Source organism: Aotus nancymaae, unplaced genomic scaffold (genome assembly GCF_030222135.1).
Source record: "Aotus nancymaae isolate 86718 unplaced genomic scaffold, 86718_ANA_hifiasm-v0.15.2.pri h1tg000009l, whole genome shotgun sequence".
NCBI classification, from domain to species: Eukaryota; Metazoa; Chordata; class Mammalia; order Primates; family Aotidae; genus Aotus; species Aotus nancymaae.
In genome coordinates this window covers 4955806-4974788 of record NW_026988420.1, presented here as the reverse complement: position 1 = coordinate 4974788, position 18983 = coordinate 4955806, and the positions used below count along the sequence as shown (strand labels likewise).

The 18983-nt window shown below is 43.7% G+C and overlaps 1 protein-coding gene across 1 annotated transcript; it reads left to right on the top strand.

Annotated features, from left to right (window-relative positions):
• The first annotated feature begins 10743 nt into the window (after positions 1–10743).
• GPR12 (G protein-coupled receptor 12) lies at positions 10744–18076 on the top strand. Its single transcript, XM_064373520.1, has 2 exons — positions 10744–10951; positions 11684–18076. Exon 2 carries the CDS (start codon positions 11699–11701, stop codon positions 12701–12703), a length of 1005 nt encoding a protein of 334 aa, XP_064229590.1. The 5' UTR covers positions 10744–10951; positions 11684–11698; the 3' UTR covers positions 12704–18076.
• Positions 18077–18983: the final 907 nt, after the last annotated feature.

The window sequence follows — 18983 nt, the reverse complement described above, 5'->3', positions numbered from 1 at the left end:
TTGGACTAAGGTGATTGAAGTGGATGAGGTGAGATGTGGGGGGCATTCTGGAGCTATTTTTTTCATTTGTAATATTTTTTATTTGATCACTTTATGGTTGATTCATTATTTGAATTTATTTTTTACAGTGTTTCTCTGCTAGCTATTTTAAAAATTGACTTTATTTTTTTAGACCAGTTTTATGTTCATAGAAAAATCGAGCAGAAAGTACAGAGAGTTCCCATGTAGCTCCCACCTTTCCTCCGCCACACTGCCTCCCCCGTTATTCACATCCTCCGTAGAGCAGTGCGTTTGTTACAACTGATGAACCTACGTTGATTCATCGTCATCACCCAAAGTCCATAGTTGACATTAGGATTTACTCTTGGTTTTGTACATTCTGTGGGTTTGGACTAATGTATAATCACATGGACTTACCATTGTAGTACCATACAGAATAGTTTCACTGCCCTGAAATCCTCTGTGCTCCACCTATTCATCCCTCCCTCCACCCTAACCCCAGGCAACCACTGATCTATCTCCACTGCCTTTTCCAAAATGTTCACAGGGTTGGAATTGTACAGTATATAGCTTGTTCCGGTTGGTTTCTTTTACTCAGCAATGTGAATTGCAGTTTCTTCCACCTCTTTTCAAGGCTTGATAGTTTATTTCTTTTTAATGTTGATTAATATTCCACTGTCTGGATGGACCACAGTTTGTTTATCCAGTCATCTACTGAAGGACATCTTGGTTGCTCCCACGTTTTGGCAGATTTGGATTCTGGATGTATTTTGAGAGGAGAGGGGACAGGATTTCCAGACAGTTTGGATGTTTTGTGTGCAGTGACTCCAAGGAGAATGCCAAGTACTTGGCCAGTACACCAGAAAGAAAGGGATTCATGTGGGTCTCCACCTGCACAGGGAGACAGGAGATAATGCACTAGAGATAGTGACAGCAACAGTCATCACAATTGTTTACTGAGCCTTAGCTTTGTGCCGGGCTGGGATGAGTACACTGTACGCCCTAGCCCATATAATGCAATACTAGCCCTAGGCAGTGATTGCTGTTAATATTCTCATTTTACAAATGAGAGAACTGAAGCGAATTGTTTACTTGCTCAAGGCGACATAGGTCTGCTCATATCTGGCTCCTGAGACAATAAATACTTATTATATAATAATTGGGTTAATGTGGTCTCCCCTCAAACATAAACCACTCATAACGTGCTGACATAAATGATGTCTTTGTGTGTGTAATGCTGAAGGTGAGGGCCTAAACCAAGGTAAATTCACAGAGCAATGAATGTCACCTCCTGAGGCTTCTTGGGAGGCAGTCAGCCAGCCATTTCCACCAGCAACAACATCCTAACATGCTTTTGGCAGCATGAGTATTTTCTAATTCCCATAAAGGGTCGAGTTTGTCACACAGGGCTCAGGACACATTAGGTGCTCCATAAACACTGGCTATCAATTCAGAGAGGTGAGGAATGCTCATGAATTCATAAGAAAACAACTGCTGATAATCTTCAATTTTCCCTGTGCATTTTCCCTATTGATTTGACAGAAAGCGTTAAATCTTTTCTATGACCCCATTGAGTGGATACAAAAGGTGCATCATCACATCCATCAGTGATTCTCAAGAGCCATTCCTGGGACTAATCTGAGCCATGGCAGTTTCCACCCATTTGGGGGTAATGACCAATACAGTGAGTTTTCATAAAACCAGTTGAATGTAACGTCAAGCACTCTCCTTTTGTGTGCGATACGTCTCTGTGTCTGTGTGCGTTTGTGTGTGTGTGCTAAAAAGGTCTTCTTTACTGTGAAATGATAATGAAAGTAGGTAGAAGTGTTCTCACTTAAGTGAGTGTGTTTACCAAAATAAAAGATTGGCAACTCCATGTTGGTCTTTCCTTTTTGTACTTGTCGCTGTTGGTGGTGAAATTTACCAAGGCATGGAATCCAAAATGTCCAGGTACCACTGGTCTTACATGGTTATTGTAAATTCAGTTATGTGCAAGCCTCAAGTGTAGCATGTAGAATCAAATGTAGAATGATGAAGAGTTAGGGCTGACGGGTCATCTTTATTACCAACTAAAATACGCGCTAATCGCCCATCTGCATATGACCCTGGCCTGGGGAGGCAACATCTGGAGACAAAACAGAGAACTAACAATTCTTCGCTGTGAAGAGACCATGGCGGAGCTCTCCTCGTCACATGTTATCACACTCTGGGCACATACCCTGCAGAACTTTGGGTGCAAATTTAGTGTCCCCAACCTCTGTGTGAGGCCGAAGGAGTTGAGTAGAAGTGAAGAGGAGGCACGTCCTTCAAAAGCCAGGGCAGGGCCTTGCACCCGCACCCTGGGACCTTACTATTCCTTCCTCTCCCATTTCATTCGGCAATATTTCAAGCCAGTATTTCAAGAGCTACAGAATGTGGACATGCTGAACCATCATGTTTTGGTTAAAATTTATTGATTATAATTGGCTGCCTAAGTCTCCTAATATAGTAAAAGAAAATTTAGAAGCAAAGTAGCACATCAGCAAAATACTCCACTTCCCTGCTGCTAGCCACCCTCGGACTATCCTTCCATCCTCTCATTTCAAGAAAGCATGTCCAGCAGGAGGGCACCAGAATTAAAAAAATCCCATCAGAAGAAAAGGCCGTGGCTTTGCTCGCAGTACAGCATGGTGCATCAGGTACAATTAAATATAGGTCACAAGGAAAGAGAGAGATTGCAAACGCATGATTCACAGTGCATTAAGTGATTCGATCCCCCAGGACTGCTCCTTTGCAGAGAAAGCATGTGTTGTCAAGCTGGCCTGCAGACGTTTAACTCTTCATCTCAAATATAAAACATTTTGGTTGCGTAAACAGTGCTCCTAAGTCATTAGTGATTCACAAAATCGATACCATGCCTGATCACTGGCTTCTCTCCTCTAGCTCTTGCCCAAACACAGCCAGGGTGTCAAGGTCTGATAAGATAACTTCCCAGCATCCCTGGCCACAGTGCCTTCCAACCCTGAGCTGGCGGTGCACTACTGTTCCGAGCCACGCTGCCTGAATCAGGGTTAACAGCCTTTATCACAAGGCCAGGGAAGAACAATCTCTTCTTTTTACAACTGGTTGAAACTCCAGGTGAACACTCCCTTTTTACTCCCAAACAAGAGTGGCCCAGGCTGCTATTGTTGGAGGAAATGTGTACTGTGAGCAAAGCTCCAGCCTTTCTTCTGATGAGATTTTTAAATTCTGATGCCCTTCTGCTGGACGTGCCTTCTTGAAAAGAGAAAATGGAAGGATAATCTGAGGATGGCTAGAAGCAGGGAAGCAAAGTATTTTGCTGATGCGTTGCTACTTTGCTTCTAAGTTTTCTTTTATTATATTGGCTAATTATTCATACTTGTCCAAACTTGGAAACACCCAGGGTATCCTTCAGTAGGCAAAAGGATAAAGAAACTCCACTGTCTTGACTGTTAAAAATTAGATGCCTTTAAAGTGCTCCAGAAGCCCAGAAACCAGACTGTGAGCTCAGCCTCTCTTCTCATTGCAGCTTTGGAAATGCTGGTCGACACCTCCTTGCTGGCCTTGCCCTTCAGAGTACTGGTGCCCATCTCCTGGTGCTCTGATGCATCTGATATTCACGCTAAGAGAGGGTCTCAGGATTCCACCAAGTGGCACAGACAACAGCTTCTCCCCACACTGTTGGAAATGCCTGTATCCAGACTCACATGAGCGTCCCTGAATGGTCCAGCCAGCTTTCAGCTATCATCCTTTGTCCATAACCTCAACAAATCTGCCATGACAGTCAAAGTTGGTGCAAGGAATCAGCAAGGGATCAGTCACCCTCTCTTTTGGATGTAGGGCCCTGGGCCTAACACAGCCAGCAAAGGGCCTTTGAGAATATTTGCAATGACATCAACAGTAAAGAACTCCAGACGCAGATTTCTGAGGTTTTACTGAGACCCCCTATTAGATTATAAACAGGTTTCAAAATTGAAATGATGATGGAGTCCTAGGGTAGACTTGTGTGGGACAAGCTCCCGTCCTTCTAAATAGATGCAAACCTGGATCTTCAAACTCTTCCCTGAGAAGTGATATTGGATGGATGTAGGACTTCCATAAGTCCATTTTAAAGCTTACTACAGGTGACACCTGCTCTCTACGTTTTTGTGCAGTGGCTTGGGAAGCAGATCCTGGCACCCGACTGCCTGGCTTTGAGAGCAGGTCTAGAACCTCACTGTGCGTCACCTCCCTCAGCTATACGTGGGGTCATAGAGGTGCTCTGCCTCGCAGGATTCTTGGGAGCATTAAGTTAGAATGTACTTGGAAGGCTCCTAGCACAGTGCCTGGCACACAGTAAGCACTTAAGAAATACTGGATATCCTGTTGTTGGCAACTAGAGGCCTGTCCCTGCAGGGCCTGAGTGAGGCGGTTAGAGTTTGCAAGGATCTGTGGGCAGCCCAGGTCTCCCGGGCTCATGGCGGAGGCTTGCATTCCTTTCCCATTACTGGTCACACATTACCTCAAACTGTGTGACTTAAAACAACACAGATTATCCAGCAACAATGCTCCTTTGTATTCACCCAAATGAGTTGAAAACTTATATCCACACAAAACCTGTGCACAGATATGGATAGCGCTTTATTCATAATTATCCAAACTTGGGAAAAACCAAGGTGTCCTTCAGTAGGTGAATGGATAAAGAAATCCAGACATTGGAATATTACTCAGCAATAAAAATACATGAGCTGACCGGGCGCAGTGGCCCACTGTAATCCCAGCACTCTGGGAGGCCGAGGCGGGAGGATCACGAGGTCAAGAGATGGAGACCATCCTGGCCAACATGGTGAAACCCTGTCTCTACTAAAAATACAAAAAATTAGCTGGGTGTGGTGGCATGTTCCTGTAGTCCCAGCTACTCGGGAGGCCGAGGCAGGAGAATTGGTTGAACCCGGGAGGCAGATGTTGCAGTGAGCCGAGATCGCACCATTGCACTCCAGCTTGGTGCCTGGTGACAGAGCGAGACTCTGTCTCAAAAAAAAAAAAAAAAAAAAATACATGAGCTATCGAGTTGTGAAAAGACATGTTAGACCCTTAAATGCATGTTGCTATGTTCAAGAAGCCAATCTGAAAAGGCTACATACTGTATCATCCCAATTCTATGACATTCTGAGAAGGCAAACCTAGGGAGACCATAAAAATTTAGCTGTTGCTGGGGATTGGGGGAGGGAGGGATGAACAGGCAGAGCACAGAGGATTTCAGGGCAGGGAAACCACTCTGTGTGATAGTATGATGGTGGATACATGTCATTACAGATATGTCAAAACCCATAGAATAGACAACACCATGGTGAACCCTTATGAAAACTATGGACTTCGTTTAATAGTAATGTATCAATTATAAAAACCCACACACTTGTTCCGGAGGTCAGAAGTCTACGGTGCGCCCACAGACCAGCATCACTTCTTGAAATCCAGGGAGGAATCCCCTTGATCTTTCCAGTTTCCAGAGGCTGACAACATCCTGTGGTTCCCGGTCCCTGCTGTGTCTTCACAGCAGGCGGTACAGCATCTTCACCTCTCTCTGACTTTCTCCCTCCGCTTCTGTCTTCACCTCTCTTACTACTGACCCTAATCCTCCCGCCTCCCTCTTAAAAAGACCTTTGTGGATAATCCAGAATGTCCTCCCATCTCAAGACATCTAATCACTTTTGCAAAGCGCGTTTGAACAAAGGTAATAGTCCCAGGTTCCTGGATGTAGGCCCTGGATATTTTTGGGGGTCATTATTCAGCCCTCCATAATGACCAAGAGGCAGTTGGAAGAGTTGGGGAAAGGGTGGGGCGAAAGATGCTGGGAGAAGAGAAAGGGGAGGATGAACGTCTGAGAGGGAGCACAACCGTCCCTGCCTGCTGTCCACACCATAAGCCACAGACAGCAGAGGCTGATGGGCAGCTCAAAATCCAAAGAAAAAGAAAAACTATTGCTCCACGCAATTGTATAAATAAAACATTTCTGAAAGTAACACCTTGTTACTCTGCCTCTTCCTCTGAAAAAAATCCCAACTAAATTTATTAAAATATGTATTAACAAAGAGTTCACAGTAGCTTTGTCTGAGAGTGTACAGGTAATAGTACACTTTAATTTCACTTATAGCCTCCAAAATGTCTGCAATAAGTATGTATTACTTTATAGTCAGAAAAAAGATATTTCTTAAAAAACACAAGAATATATGTAGAAATGAAGCCATGCTCGTGTTGACAATGGAGCTCTCTTTTCACACACAGAACCACAGACTAAATATTATCTTTATGTCGTATGGCCCTCCCTTCTTTCTTACTTTGCTATTTCCATGAAATATCTTTGTCCTCTATTAAAATGGAAGTTTAGAGTGAATTTTAAAAGGGGAAAGGAGAGGTGTGTTGTCATTTTTTCATAGTCTTCTCCCTCTCCTTAAATAGCAACATGGTTTTATTTTAATGGAGGACTAATTATTAAAATATACTCTGATCCAGCATTCATCACATGGCATGTACTGTCATGAACGAGAATGATTGTCACGGTTTTAATCACAATAGCCAAATCCAGAGAACGACCTAATGCAAGAATTAGATGAAAAAACGGTAGCATGTTTGCTGTGGTCTGAATGTATCCCCCAAAATTGTCTATGTTGAAACTTAATCCCCAGTACAATAGGATTGAGAACCGGGGTTGGAGGAAGTGATTCGGTCTTGAGAGCTCTGTCCTCTTGAACAGAATTGAGTGCCCGTGGGAGCTTGTTTGCTCCTTCCTCCAGCGAAAACACAGGAAGAAGGTGCCATCTAGCAGGAATGGACCCTCACCAGACGCTGACTCTGCTGGCACCATAATCTTGAACTTCCCGGTCTCCAGAACTGTGAGCAGTAAATTTCTATGGCGTATAAATTACCCAGTCTGATGTAATTTGTTATAGCAGCTGATAGAACTAAGACAATAATCCTACAATAGAAGTTCTATACAGCAATGAAAAAGATTAAACTACTGCTCCTTGCAACAAATGAATATGTCTCACAGACACGTGGAGTAAAAGAAGCCAGACACAAAACTGTGCATACTATGTGATTCCATTCATATAGCGTTCAAAAACAGACAAACCTAATCTGTGGTATTAGAATTCAGAATAGTGGTTTCTTCTCAGAGGATAATTATTGGGAGTGGGCAAGAGGAAGGCTTTGGGGTACTGGTAATGTTTTATTGCTCAAGATGGATAGTGGGTACACAGATGTATCTATGTGATATATCTTCATCATACTGTAGTGCACTTGTGAAATAAGCACTTGGGTGTATTTGGTTTATACAGTCATAAAATTTACTGTCAGGTGAAGAAATCAATAAAATCAAACTTTAATGTGGGATTATATTTTATTCTTAGGTGTGATATAGACCCTTGACTGAACAGACTAAAGCATGGTCAATCTATGGTTCAGATTAGTGTGCCAATTAATCAGATCTATGGAACTTGGCTAATAATCATTAACATAAGCAAGAAAGAAGTTGAGTAGCAAAATTTCAATACAGACACCTTGTACTGTGCGGTACTGGCTCAGTTATGACTTGCTCCAGCCAGCGATCTGGGACAGTCTCATGATTTACAAATTCAGTTACAAGAAGGGGCTAATATATGTGCCCTCGGGGTTTAAGTTGGCAAAGATGCCATGCACGATTAAGACAGGCACCGAACCTCTCACATTAAACAGTCGTCGTTACTATAGGCTGTGAAAATGCCGGATCACGCCGGAAGGTTTACAACTTCTTGCTGAAGTTATTTAAAAAAATGACAAAAAAGGTAAGTGATGAAAAGGCAATAAATGTCACATGCTGAGGGCATCTGCGGCAGTGTCCTGTCATGGGCGGTGAATACATCAAGAAGACAGCTTTGCAGACAGCTACTTTATGGCCCTTGTTACTGAGGCTGCGCAAAACCTCCCCATCGGCCCACCCAATTCCAAGCTGTAGTGAATCCTGACCTCCGGACCTGGAGTTGGTCTGCCTGGTGTCCCAACTCACTTTTCCTCTGAGAAATGCCCATGTGGTGAAGTTCAGAGGGGACACCCATCACAGGACTCCACATGAGATCCAGGCCTGGCCAACTCTTTTCCTTTAGCTGCCATGGTCGGTTGGGGTCAGGGCGCACAGCCCAGGCTGGGACAGGGTTCTCCATGGGAATTCCATTCACAAGTTAATAATACAGTCTCAGGATGTGAGCCCAGGGCTGCCTGAGGCCACTTTCCATGGCTGCCTGCAAGAAACTTGTCTGGGATAGGGAAGTTTGAGGCACAGAGACACAGAGAAGCAAAGACAAGCAGAAATAAATCAGGGCAGGGCTGACTGCCAGGCACCTCCTTCCTGTAGCTTCTCCTTTTATGTGAACCACTCCAGATCTTTCCTAGCCATGCCAGACAACAAAATGCCTCTTTTTTCTTAAACTAGTTTGAATTGGATTTCTGCTCCCTGGTAACAAAAGTCCTAACAAATAAACCAATAAACATAGAATCAGGAGTACAGGGAAGTTACAAGTAATCATTCCAAGGGGCAGTGGGGACAGAAGTGTGAATGCAGAGTTGATCTTCCCATCAGAGGAGCTTAGCGTCCACATCGCTGTTAGCCGTTGACTCCCAGGTTCTCCCCGGTGACAGTATCCAAGCCCCAGATGTAATTTGCCTCAGTTTCCTCCTTTGACTCTTCCCAGGTTTTACAAATTTTTTTTTTACAAAAACCTGTACACTCTGCCATTCACCTCAATACCTTTTTCTCTCCTCCAATACTCAGTTCTTTTTTTTTTTTTTTTTTTACTTTCTCAAACACATTAATGACTGAATCAAAAAACCCTACCCCTTTAAGCTCTGTGAGATCAAGGCCGTGTCAGTGTTATTGGCTAGAGTATAGTGTCTGGTCAGCCCCATGCATTCACTTCCCCTAAACTGCATTGCCAGTGTGAGATGCCTAAAATTTTGCCACATAGGTCAAGCTATATTTGCCAAAACTACTACCTGTTTGTGAAACGACTGTTCATTTTTCATCCCTTTGTTCTAAAACTCTTTGATTCATCACACAGAAATTGAGATGGCATACCCTCATGAAAGCATTTGCTGCCTGCCATTATTGTTCATGTTTGTGTGTGTCACTACCAGACTGTGCACACTTGCAAGCAGAGACCGTGTCTTACTGAATTTGTATGTCCAGCCCTTAGCCAGGTTCTTGGCACACACAGGTGTCTGATGTCTCCCCATCATGAACAATTCACTCTGAAAACTCCATAGAACCTTGCTTCTCCAAGTACGATCTGTGAACCCGCAGCAGCAGTAGCAGCAGCAGCAGCACTGGGGAAGAGGTTTACAAATGCAGAAGCTGGGCCCCACCCCGGACTACTGAGCAGAATCTGTCCAGGTAAAAAGTTCAGACTATTCTGGAGGCAGCCGGAGGTCTTGGACATCATGGAATAAATGTGCCAAATAGAGGAAGTTGGGAAAAGGAGAGGCAGGTGGGTACCAGAAATGCAGGTGAGAGGGGATGAGGGCCTCAACCAGGGAGCTGAGGATGATGAGAAGCGGCATGTAGGGAGAGGTGGAGTGACCCTGCAGAGCCAGAAACTGAATGATGGAAAAAGGGGAGGAGAAGCAGGAAGAAAGTCAAGGGTGGTTGAGGGTCCGAATCCATTGGGCTGGGATAGAGATGATGTGAGCTCCGGGGGAGACAGGCTGGCCAGCTGATGATGCCCCTGTAGAGTCCCTTGCCTGCTGGCCATCTCCATTCATACAGAAGGGCCTGGGCAAGTGGAAGAAAGGCAGTGGGAAAGCCTTCACCTCTGACAGGGCAAGACAAGACTGTCACACTTTTTCCTTCTCCCATCTTTAAACTGGGGGATCATCTTCGAACTTAAGATCTACGAGGAGCTCTGGATTTTATATCCAGAGGAGACATGGACTCATAAGAGCAGACAGCTATCAGGTTCTTCATCTTAGAATCCATTGAAGCGGCAAAATGAAAAAATAAATTAATAGTGCCACTTCAGTATCTAAATGAATTGGGGTTTGGCCAGCGTCTGCAGGAAGCATCTACAAGAACTCAGTAAATGATTTCCATTTGAAAACACAGCTCAAAGAGCACTTAGTAAGTGCAATTTGGTGATGATAATGATGGTCCACATAGCAGCAGCATCTATCCAGTTAAGTAACGGTTCCTGGGGAACAGTGATCATGAACCAGGTCCAGGACCATGCGCAATCCTAAAAAAGCGTGCGGGGCATTTTGTTCTTTAAAGATCTGCTTCCCTAACCTGTCCACCCCGCATCCCTGCTGCTGATCGTGAATACCACTCTAAGCAATTCTTTTGGCCCTGAATGCAGCGGTTTAGGTGAAGGCGTGGAGCAGCCAGGACCCTGAAGACTGGAACTCCTCAGGGAAACCACAGGAACGAAATAGGTCACGGGGCTCCCAGGCAGCGCTCCCCTGTCCGCCCCGCCCTCCGGTGCAAACCCAGGGCCGCCGGCTGGGGTGGGGCGCGCGGCGGTGCACGCAGGCAGGGCGACCGTGCAGTTCTCAGTCTCCGTATTCTCTCGCTCCAAGCCCGCCCCGGGGCTGCCCTCGCCTGCCCTCGCCTGCCCTCGCCCTAGCGCAGCCCAGATCCGTGGGGGCGCGCGCAGCCTCCCGGGGCTCCCGCGGGCGGGCGCGCGCGGGGTGGGGGCGGCGCGCGCGCGGGGAGCGTGTGGGCCGGGCGGGCGCGGCGGGGAGAGCCGGGCGCGCGAGCCGAGCCTGCTGCTCACCTGCAGCCGCGCCGCTTACCTGCCGCGGAGCGGGCGCCCAGCACCCTCCCGGCCCGCTCCCGAGCCCGGCCGCCGCCCCTTCCCACCGCGGGCACCGGGGCCGACATGCGACACGAGTAGCCCTCGCGCTTCGGAAGCACCGGAGGAGCCCCCCTCGGCCTGGGCGCGCCAAGGTGACCTCCTCGATGACCCCCCGCCCCCGCGGGCTGCCTGTCCCCGCACCCTGTCTGTCCCCCTCGCCTCCGACTCCCGTTTCCGCCGCCAGGGAAGTGGCGGCAGTGCATGGGCATCTGTCTGTCTGTCTCGGCACCTCCATTGCACACACCTCCCTTTTGTGGCCCTCCCGACTGCCCCGTGCGCACGGCGGGAGTCCGGGAGCCCCTCTTTGTTCGAGTCGGGGGTGCGTTTGAGGGTGTGCACGCGCGCGTGGGATGTGTTTGGCGGGTGGGAGTACGATGGAAATAGGTGATTTAAATATTCCATCGAGGATGGCGGCCCCCGGCTCGCGACCTGCCGCTGCCGCGTGGTTTTCTCGGCAACAGCCCAGATGTCAAACAGTTGTTCGTTTTCAGCATGCGAGATGTGATTTTCCAATGTGCATTCCTGGCGCTTTTGCAAACAGACCGCCGCGAGTCCGTGTGTGCCTGCCTCGCTCACGCTGGTGTTCTGAAGTCCTACCCTGTGTTTTCTCCAATGCCAAACGGCATTTTTGTTGTGGGGTTTAAACCACCGAGACTTTGGCTTTTGTTTCATTTCACAACAGTTCCTCATTCCCGAAGCTTGTGGCATTCGGTATTGGCATCTGAGTAGTGACTGGCTTTCTGTTTGTCTGTGTGTTTTTTGCATGATCTTGGATTGTCACCCTGCTGTATCTAAACATTAAAAAGCCTGTCTTTTCGTTGAAGAGGACAGGGGTTAAAATGAATGAAGACCTGAAGGTCAATTTAAGCGGGCTGCCTCGGGATTATTTAGATGCCGCTGCTGCGGAGAACATCTCGGCTGCTGTCTCCTCCCGGGTTCCTGTCGTAGAGCCGGAGCCTGAGCTCGTAGTCAACCCCTGGGACATTGTCTTGTGTACCTCGGGAACCCTCATCTCCTGTGAAAATGCCATTGTGGTCCTTATCATCTTCCACAACCCCAGCCTGCGAGCGCCCATGTTCCTGCTGATAGGCAGCCTGGCTCTTGCAGACCTGCTGGCCGGCATTGGACTCATCATCAATTTTGTTTTTGCCTACTTGCTTCAGTCAGAAGCCACCAAGCTGGTCACGATCGGCCTCATTGTCGCCTCTTTCTCTGCCTCTGTCTGCAGCTTGCTGGCTATCACTGTTGACCGCTACCTCTCACTATACTACGCTCTGACGTACCATTCGGAGAGGACGGTCACGTTCACCTATGTCATGCTCATCATGCTCTGGGGGACCTCCATCTGCCTGGGGCTGCTGCCCGTCATGGGATGGAACTGCCTCCGAGACGAGTCCACCTGCAGCGTGGTCAGACCGCTCACCAAGAACAACGCGGCTATCCTCTCGGTGTCCTTCCTCTTCATGTTCGCGCTCATGCTTCAGCTCTACATCCAGATCTGTAAGATTGTGATGAGGCACGCCCATCAGATAGCCCTGCAGCACCACTTCCTGGCCACGTCTCACTACGTGACCACCCGGAAAGGGGTCTCCACACTGGCTATCATCCTGGGGACATTTGCTGCTTGCTGGATGCCTTTCACCCTCTATTCCTTGATAGCAGATTACACCTACCCCTCCATCTATACCTACGCCACCCTCCTGCCCGCCACCTACAATTCCATCATCAACCCTGTCATATATGCTTTCAGAAACCAAGAGATCCAGAAAGCGCTCTGTCTCATTTGCTGCGGCTGCATCCCATCCAGTCTCGCCCAGAGAGCGCGCTCACCCAGCGATGTGTAGCACCCTTGCACCCAGAGGACTCTGCATTTACCAAGCACTTCCACTGCCTGGCCAAGGCTTGAGATGTTTCACTTGGATTCCTTGCATTGGATTCCCTCTCATGCCACAGGAGCACTTAGCATTGGTGAAGCAATGACATCGTTTAGATGAGTTAAGTAATTGAAGTGAAAATAATGTTACCAGTGTTTTCACCATCAAAAAAAATTGTTGAGGTCTTCACGCAATATTCTTTTGTTTTGCTTGGGGGCAGGGGTTTCCTTTTATATTTTGTTTGAAGGGCTGATTGGGGGTAGGAAAGGAAGGAAGGGATATGATATGGCCACGATGTTATAAGAAGTAAATGAGTTTCAGAGTTTTTACCTGGACTTTAAAATAAATCTGAGTGATTGAGGAAAATTGAGAGTTACTTTTTTCCAGACCGTTCTTTTTTTACATGATGGTAGATTTTTTAATGCTGCATGTATGTAACAGAATAAAACCCCTTTCAATCCAATACAAATAGTTTACATAATTGTGTTTGAAAGGGACCCGATTTTGCTAACATGAACTCAGTAATGTCACCAGCATTGAAACCATGAAGCCATTGTTATTCATTCTTTTTTTCCTTTCGGCAGTTACTGTTCACAAGAATTCCTTTGGTATTTCTATAAATGTTGCAGCTCCTTCTGCATGGTTGACTGTGTTAGCTAGGCCACTAGTTTCAAATGTTGCCATGTAAATCTAGATTCCAAGAGGTCATTTTTCAATATAGTTTTTCAATATGTACTTTCTAAAATGAATCCTGAAATAGGCTTTGGTTTTCATATAAACTAGGATTCATTAGATCCACATTGTAGTTTCTTAAGCTATTGTCTGATTGTTTTCAGAAAACAAAAGGAAAAATATTAATAATAGCTATTAAAAGTAAATTAAATTTATTTTAATGTATTCTGAAAAAATAAACTAATGTGACATTATCATGAAACAAGAAAGCCTCACCTTTCCTCTCTCTCAGAATATATTAATAGTTATTCTTGATTGAGACAAAGAGAATAAATAGCATAGACCAAGTTTTTCTGGTTTCATACTGTCTGTGGTACATAATGCAGTTGAAACAGGCAGCCCCCTATTTTAATGATTAGGTTTGTTTGTGATTTCACAGTGTCCATCTATGACTGTGATATATATCAGCTATATCCTATAAGGTCATAAACTGAATGACCATCAGCTGTTGATGAAAAGTTAAGTTTGAAATCTTTTAACTTCTTTTCACCAAAAACCAATTTATACGCAAGAAAAGTCATATTGCCTGTTTTCAGAGAGCAAGAATGTAGTCTGGAAATTGCAAAGAAGAATTCACTTTAAACACATTGTAAAATCAATGTGTCTCAGTTTTTGTTTTTGTTCATGCAGACAAATGTAGACACAGATACCTTCCCTCCATTTGCAATGGATTTATAGTTATGTCTATATAATCAGTGGAAAAAATTCTTGGCAGCACATCAACTTAACCCATTCACATGGCAGCAAGGACAGTATTTCAGGGTCACTGGGGAATCATTTGTAATAAGTTAATCTTATTGGTTTGTCCCAAATGTGATGCCCAGAGTGGTCTCGGGACCACTCCGGGAGACTGCATGCTGATGCCTTCCCTCCAGAGCCTCTTCTAATGTCGCACATGTGTGAATAAATCCTCTACTTGAATCTGTGTCTCCTCCCAGAGGTTACTTATGGAAGCAGGAGAGGGACTGAAATACTTAAGAAGTGGGAAAGAATTTTCAATACATATCACTGTATGATCAATCTAATAAAACTGATGCCTTTAAAACATTTCTTTTGAACATCTGATGGAGTTGGTAGATTGAATATGATGAGTCTGTTTATTTTTAATTAATTAAAATTGAATAGCATCACCATGGGAGACTTGACAAAGGTAAGTTGGTTTTGACAGGGGCTGGGAAACATCCATAGTGAGGTTTTAGAGGAATAAATGATGATTTTATAGAAATAGTGGCTCCATTTGCATATTTCCAATAGTAAGAGTTATAATGAGAATAATATGTACTTGTTGTGACCACATGTGTGCCAGGCCCCATGCTGGGTGTTTTACTATAATCACAAAAATACTACTTCTATGGGTGAGAAAACTAAGACTAAGAGAGGAGAGGATAAAAAATTTGTCGGAGGCCACAAAACACAAGGGAAGAGTCAGAATTTGAAGCCGTGGTTACCAAAATCTAAGTCTTTCTCCTTCCCTGTACCTTGCAAGCTTTCATCCGTCAGTGGATACCAGGGCTGAGGAAACTGAACTGTAACATGTTCCTGTCACAGAGTTTGGCTCTACATTTAAGAAATAAAACTTGGCCTGGCGAAGTGGCTCACACCTGTAATCCCAGCACTTTGGGAGGCCAAGGCAGGTGGATCACCTCAGGTCAGGAGTTAGAAACCAGCCTGACCAATATGATGAGACTCTGTCTCTACTAAAAATAAAAAAATTAGACAGTCATGGTGGCAGACGCCTGTAATCCCAGCTACTTGGGAGGCTGAGGCAGGAGAATTGTTTGAAGCCAGGAGGAGGAAGTAGCAGTGACCTGAGATCGCACCACTGCACTCCAGCCTGGGTGACAGAGCAAGACTCCATCTCAGAAAAAAGAAAGACATAAAACTTCCTGTTTAAAATTACACTAGTTAAGTGGTTGTTTTTGACCCATGTTTTTAAAACATGTAGTTTCAGCTAAGAGATTTTTCAATTCAACTAATAACATGCCCTTACTGTTTAAATTGTGAAAATAGATGGATATTTATGTGGTTTTCTACAAGGTTTCTTTTTCCTATGGAGCTAGTTATTTTTCAGTGTGCACATATCTCAGTGTACATGTGTGTGTGTATGTATTTGTGCACACATATACCCAATAATGTTAACTTTGCAACAGGACCAAAGACCTCATGGAAAACTGTCGCATTTCCAACAGTCCTGAGGTAGCAGGTCATCTTTTACTCCACATAATTAAAATTTCTAGCTACCAAGGAATTGATATTTTTCCAGCAGAAAGAGTTATCCTTGTAACTAGGACAGTTCCATTACTTTACCAGAATCCTGAATTCGTCAAAACTAGTCATCTAGGTTATGACTAGCTACGGTTTGATTTCCTTTTATTCCCTTAACTCTTTATTTCTTTCTATAGTGAAGTTTGTTTTTAAAGGTTAAGGGGACTGCCTCCCTCCTAGTACCTGGTGGGTGGGAGGAAGGGAGGTAGAGCATTTCCCTGCCTGGGAGCCTAAATTAAGGAGCCAGGTTCAGGAGGGGTGGATTCCTCGGTTGATTTGGCCATGCAGAAATGGTCTTAGACTCCCCCACAATTTAAAATAGGATTGAAACAAGAAGTTTAAAAGAGCAGATGAGGAATAGAGATACTTAGTGCCAATAAAAATATTGTGGAGATTTCTTAGGCTTTTTTTTTTTTAAAAAAGAAGCTTAATCCATTATTAAAATAATAATTGACTTTATTTTATAGTAATATACGATAATATGAAGTTAGGATGACTTGCCATTTCAGATTTAAAATACATATTAATTGACTACTATGTTGTGATTTTGAATAATGTTTAAGTTTCTATGTTGATTGTATGCCTAGTATAATAAAGGAAAAGACCGCCTTATTGTCCCCTTTAAAATTTGTCATAATTATTGAGTGTCTTCATATATGGTTAGTATCTCTAAGTCTGTTTAGAATTTTAAGAATCACAAACTAATAGTTTTATACATCATGGCTTGAATTCACAAATCTGTCTTCTAAAAAAATTACAGAAAAAGATAACGATAATTTTGGCTAGGGCTTCTTAAACTTTAAATATCTGAAGAGTATACAAATCACCTGAGAATCTTGTTAAAATGCAAACTTGGCTTCAGTCAGTCTGGGGCATGGCTAAATTTCCAACAAGCTCCAGGGATGCTGATGCTGACTGTCTATAGACAATGCTGATTTGCAGGGATAAGTGTCACACTTTCAGCATTCTTTAAATGTAAATGCACCATATAAATAATATATATTCAAAGTGTTTATTTTTGTCAGAGGTTAATTACTCGTCTGTATTCAATGGAGATGAACTTTGAACTGTTCCTACAGCTTCTCAGTGTCTGATAAAGATCCATAAATGTATTTTTCCCATGTTAATGATCTAACTTTTAAAAATCCTAATGATCATTATCTTAAGTTAGTTCTTTCAGAAGCTTTATGTAGATGCAATGTGTTTCTATAGGTGTGTGTGTGCATACCTGGCAATGAGGGTTTTCACCTCCATTTCTCCAAGGACAGTTATCTTTGGGACATGAGTGGTTTGGGTCTACAGGTGTCTTCATGAATTCATCTTGAGATGATTGAGATGAAAACCTTTGTTCTCTGAGTCCTAAAATTCGACTGAACTTACTCCAAAGCAACCTTTCTAGACAGGTACATCAGAGAAATTTTTAAATAGTTCACCTTCCTTTGACACTTATCTGTAACCTTTTTTTTTTTTTTCAACGTCAAAAATACTATTAATGTTAATAGTTACCCTGGTCACAGGTATGCGTCCTTTCTGCCCAAGGAGGTGATAACTTTTTTTAATCCAATAGAAACACGTTAAAGCACATAAAGTGGATTTTAATACGTAACTTATATATGTCCACTGTATACGATATTTACAGAAAACATCTGTGAATTTTTTAATCATAAAAAATTCAAATACTAGCATCAAGCACAAGTTAACAGATTGCAATTGAAAATAAGTTTGGGACATACTTATTTACTAGTGCACAGATTCCCTTGGTAGCGAGTATTTGAACAATTACAAACAGAATATTTTAAAAGGCAAAAGAGCATCTTATGGAATTCTCTGTATGGCTTGGATTTGCATGTCTCACTAAAAATCACATTTTGAATCTACGGAATTCTTATTTGAGTTGGTGAAAATACAAACCTTTCACATAAGGAGAGATGAAGGCCTGTCTTTTACAGATATATGTGGTTACTGGGATAAAACCTGAGGGAAAATTGGTTCCGATCCAACTATATCCTTACTCCTTCCCAGATCCTTTTGAAACATGAACAAGTTTATTCTGGGATTCTATAGAACCTAATAATTTGAAGAAAACATATGGACTAGAATATTCTATATCAAATGGAAATCACCTAAGTCAAGATCTCTTTGGAAACTGAACACTTTCTCTCAATGCCTTGCAGTGTTTTGAAATTCCAAATCTTGATCTTTCTTATTATATTGTAATTCTATTTTTGTCTTGGCCAAACCTCTGGGGGTACAGAGAACCTCCTAATCCCAGTCAATATTGATATATTGAAAATATCCATTAAACAATATTGTTCTCTTCTTCTTAAAATAAAACTCTCAATTATTTATGTCTTATGTTTCTGATTTTATTTTATATCCTTTTGATCATTTCCCAATCCTTTTTCCATATCATTTCCATATCATTTACCATTTCTCTGCATACCTTTTCAAATCTAGTCATCAGAATGAGGATACAATAATCTACTAAATGGAGCAGAATGACGCTCTGCTTCTGGTTGCTGGATAGAGTGGTTCTTTAAGTATGGGCCCCCACCAGCAGCACCAGCGTCTCTTGGGAGCATGTTAAAAATGCAGTCACCCTAGATTTACTGTGTAAAGCCCAGGGTATGAGGCCCAGCAATATGAGTTTTAGTAAGCCCTCCAAGTGATTCTGATGCACGCTAGAGTTTGAGAACCATGCCATGTAGCTTTGACTGAATCCTCAAGTCTTCCTGACATTACTAATGCCATTAATATCTCAGCAGTACTAGGACCTCTCAGTTTTTCTGCTTTGTCTATACCAGGCAGTCCTCACACTGTACTGTAGCAAGTCACAGATGATTTTGGTTTGTAGATGTGCTGCCTTGCACTGATTTCACTGGAAATGCTGCTGTTTTCAAGGTTATTTTCTAATGCATCAAGTTCAACTAAACTTCTGCCCCTTCCATTAAAGTCGTGTCACTGTCATCCATCACGTGTCATGTGCCTCAGATAGAAAGACAATTCATTGAGAAGAAAAAACCAACCTGACCTCTTTCTTGGCATCATGGAGATATGTCTTCCTGTTTCTGTTTGTTACTATCTGTAAATCGGCCAGAATAGTCCACACTTGCAGCCTCAACTGCAACTGTTGAGTGTCTGTCCCCTGCCCTCCGATCTGTCCCTTTCTACAGCGCCCAGAGGAACACTGGCTCAGGAGATAAATTCTTGTTTCTTTGTTTGTTTGTTTGTTTTGCAGCATCCGCACCGTCCA

What these genes read in the sequence shown, in the direction of transcription:
- GPR12 (XM_064373520.1), top strand. Translation starts at nt 11,699, where the DNA reads ATGAATGAAGACCTGAAGGTCAATTTAAGCGGGCTGCCTCGGGATTAT.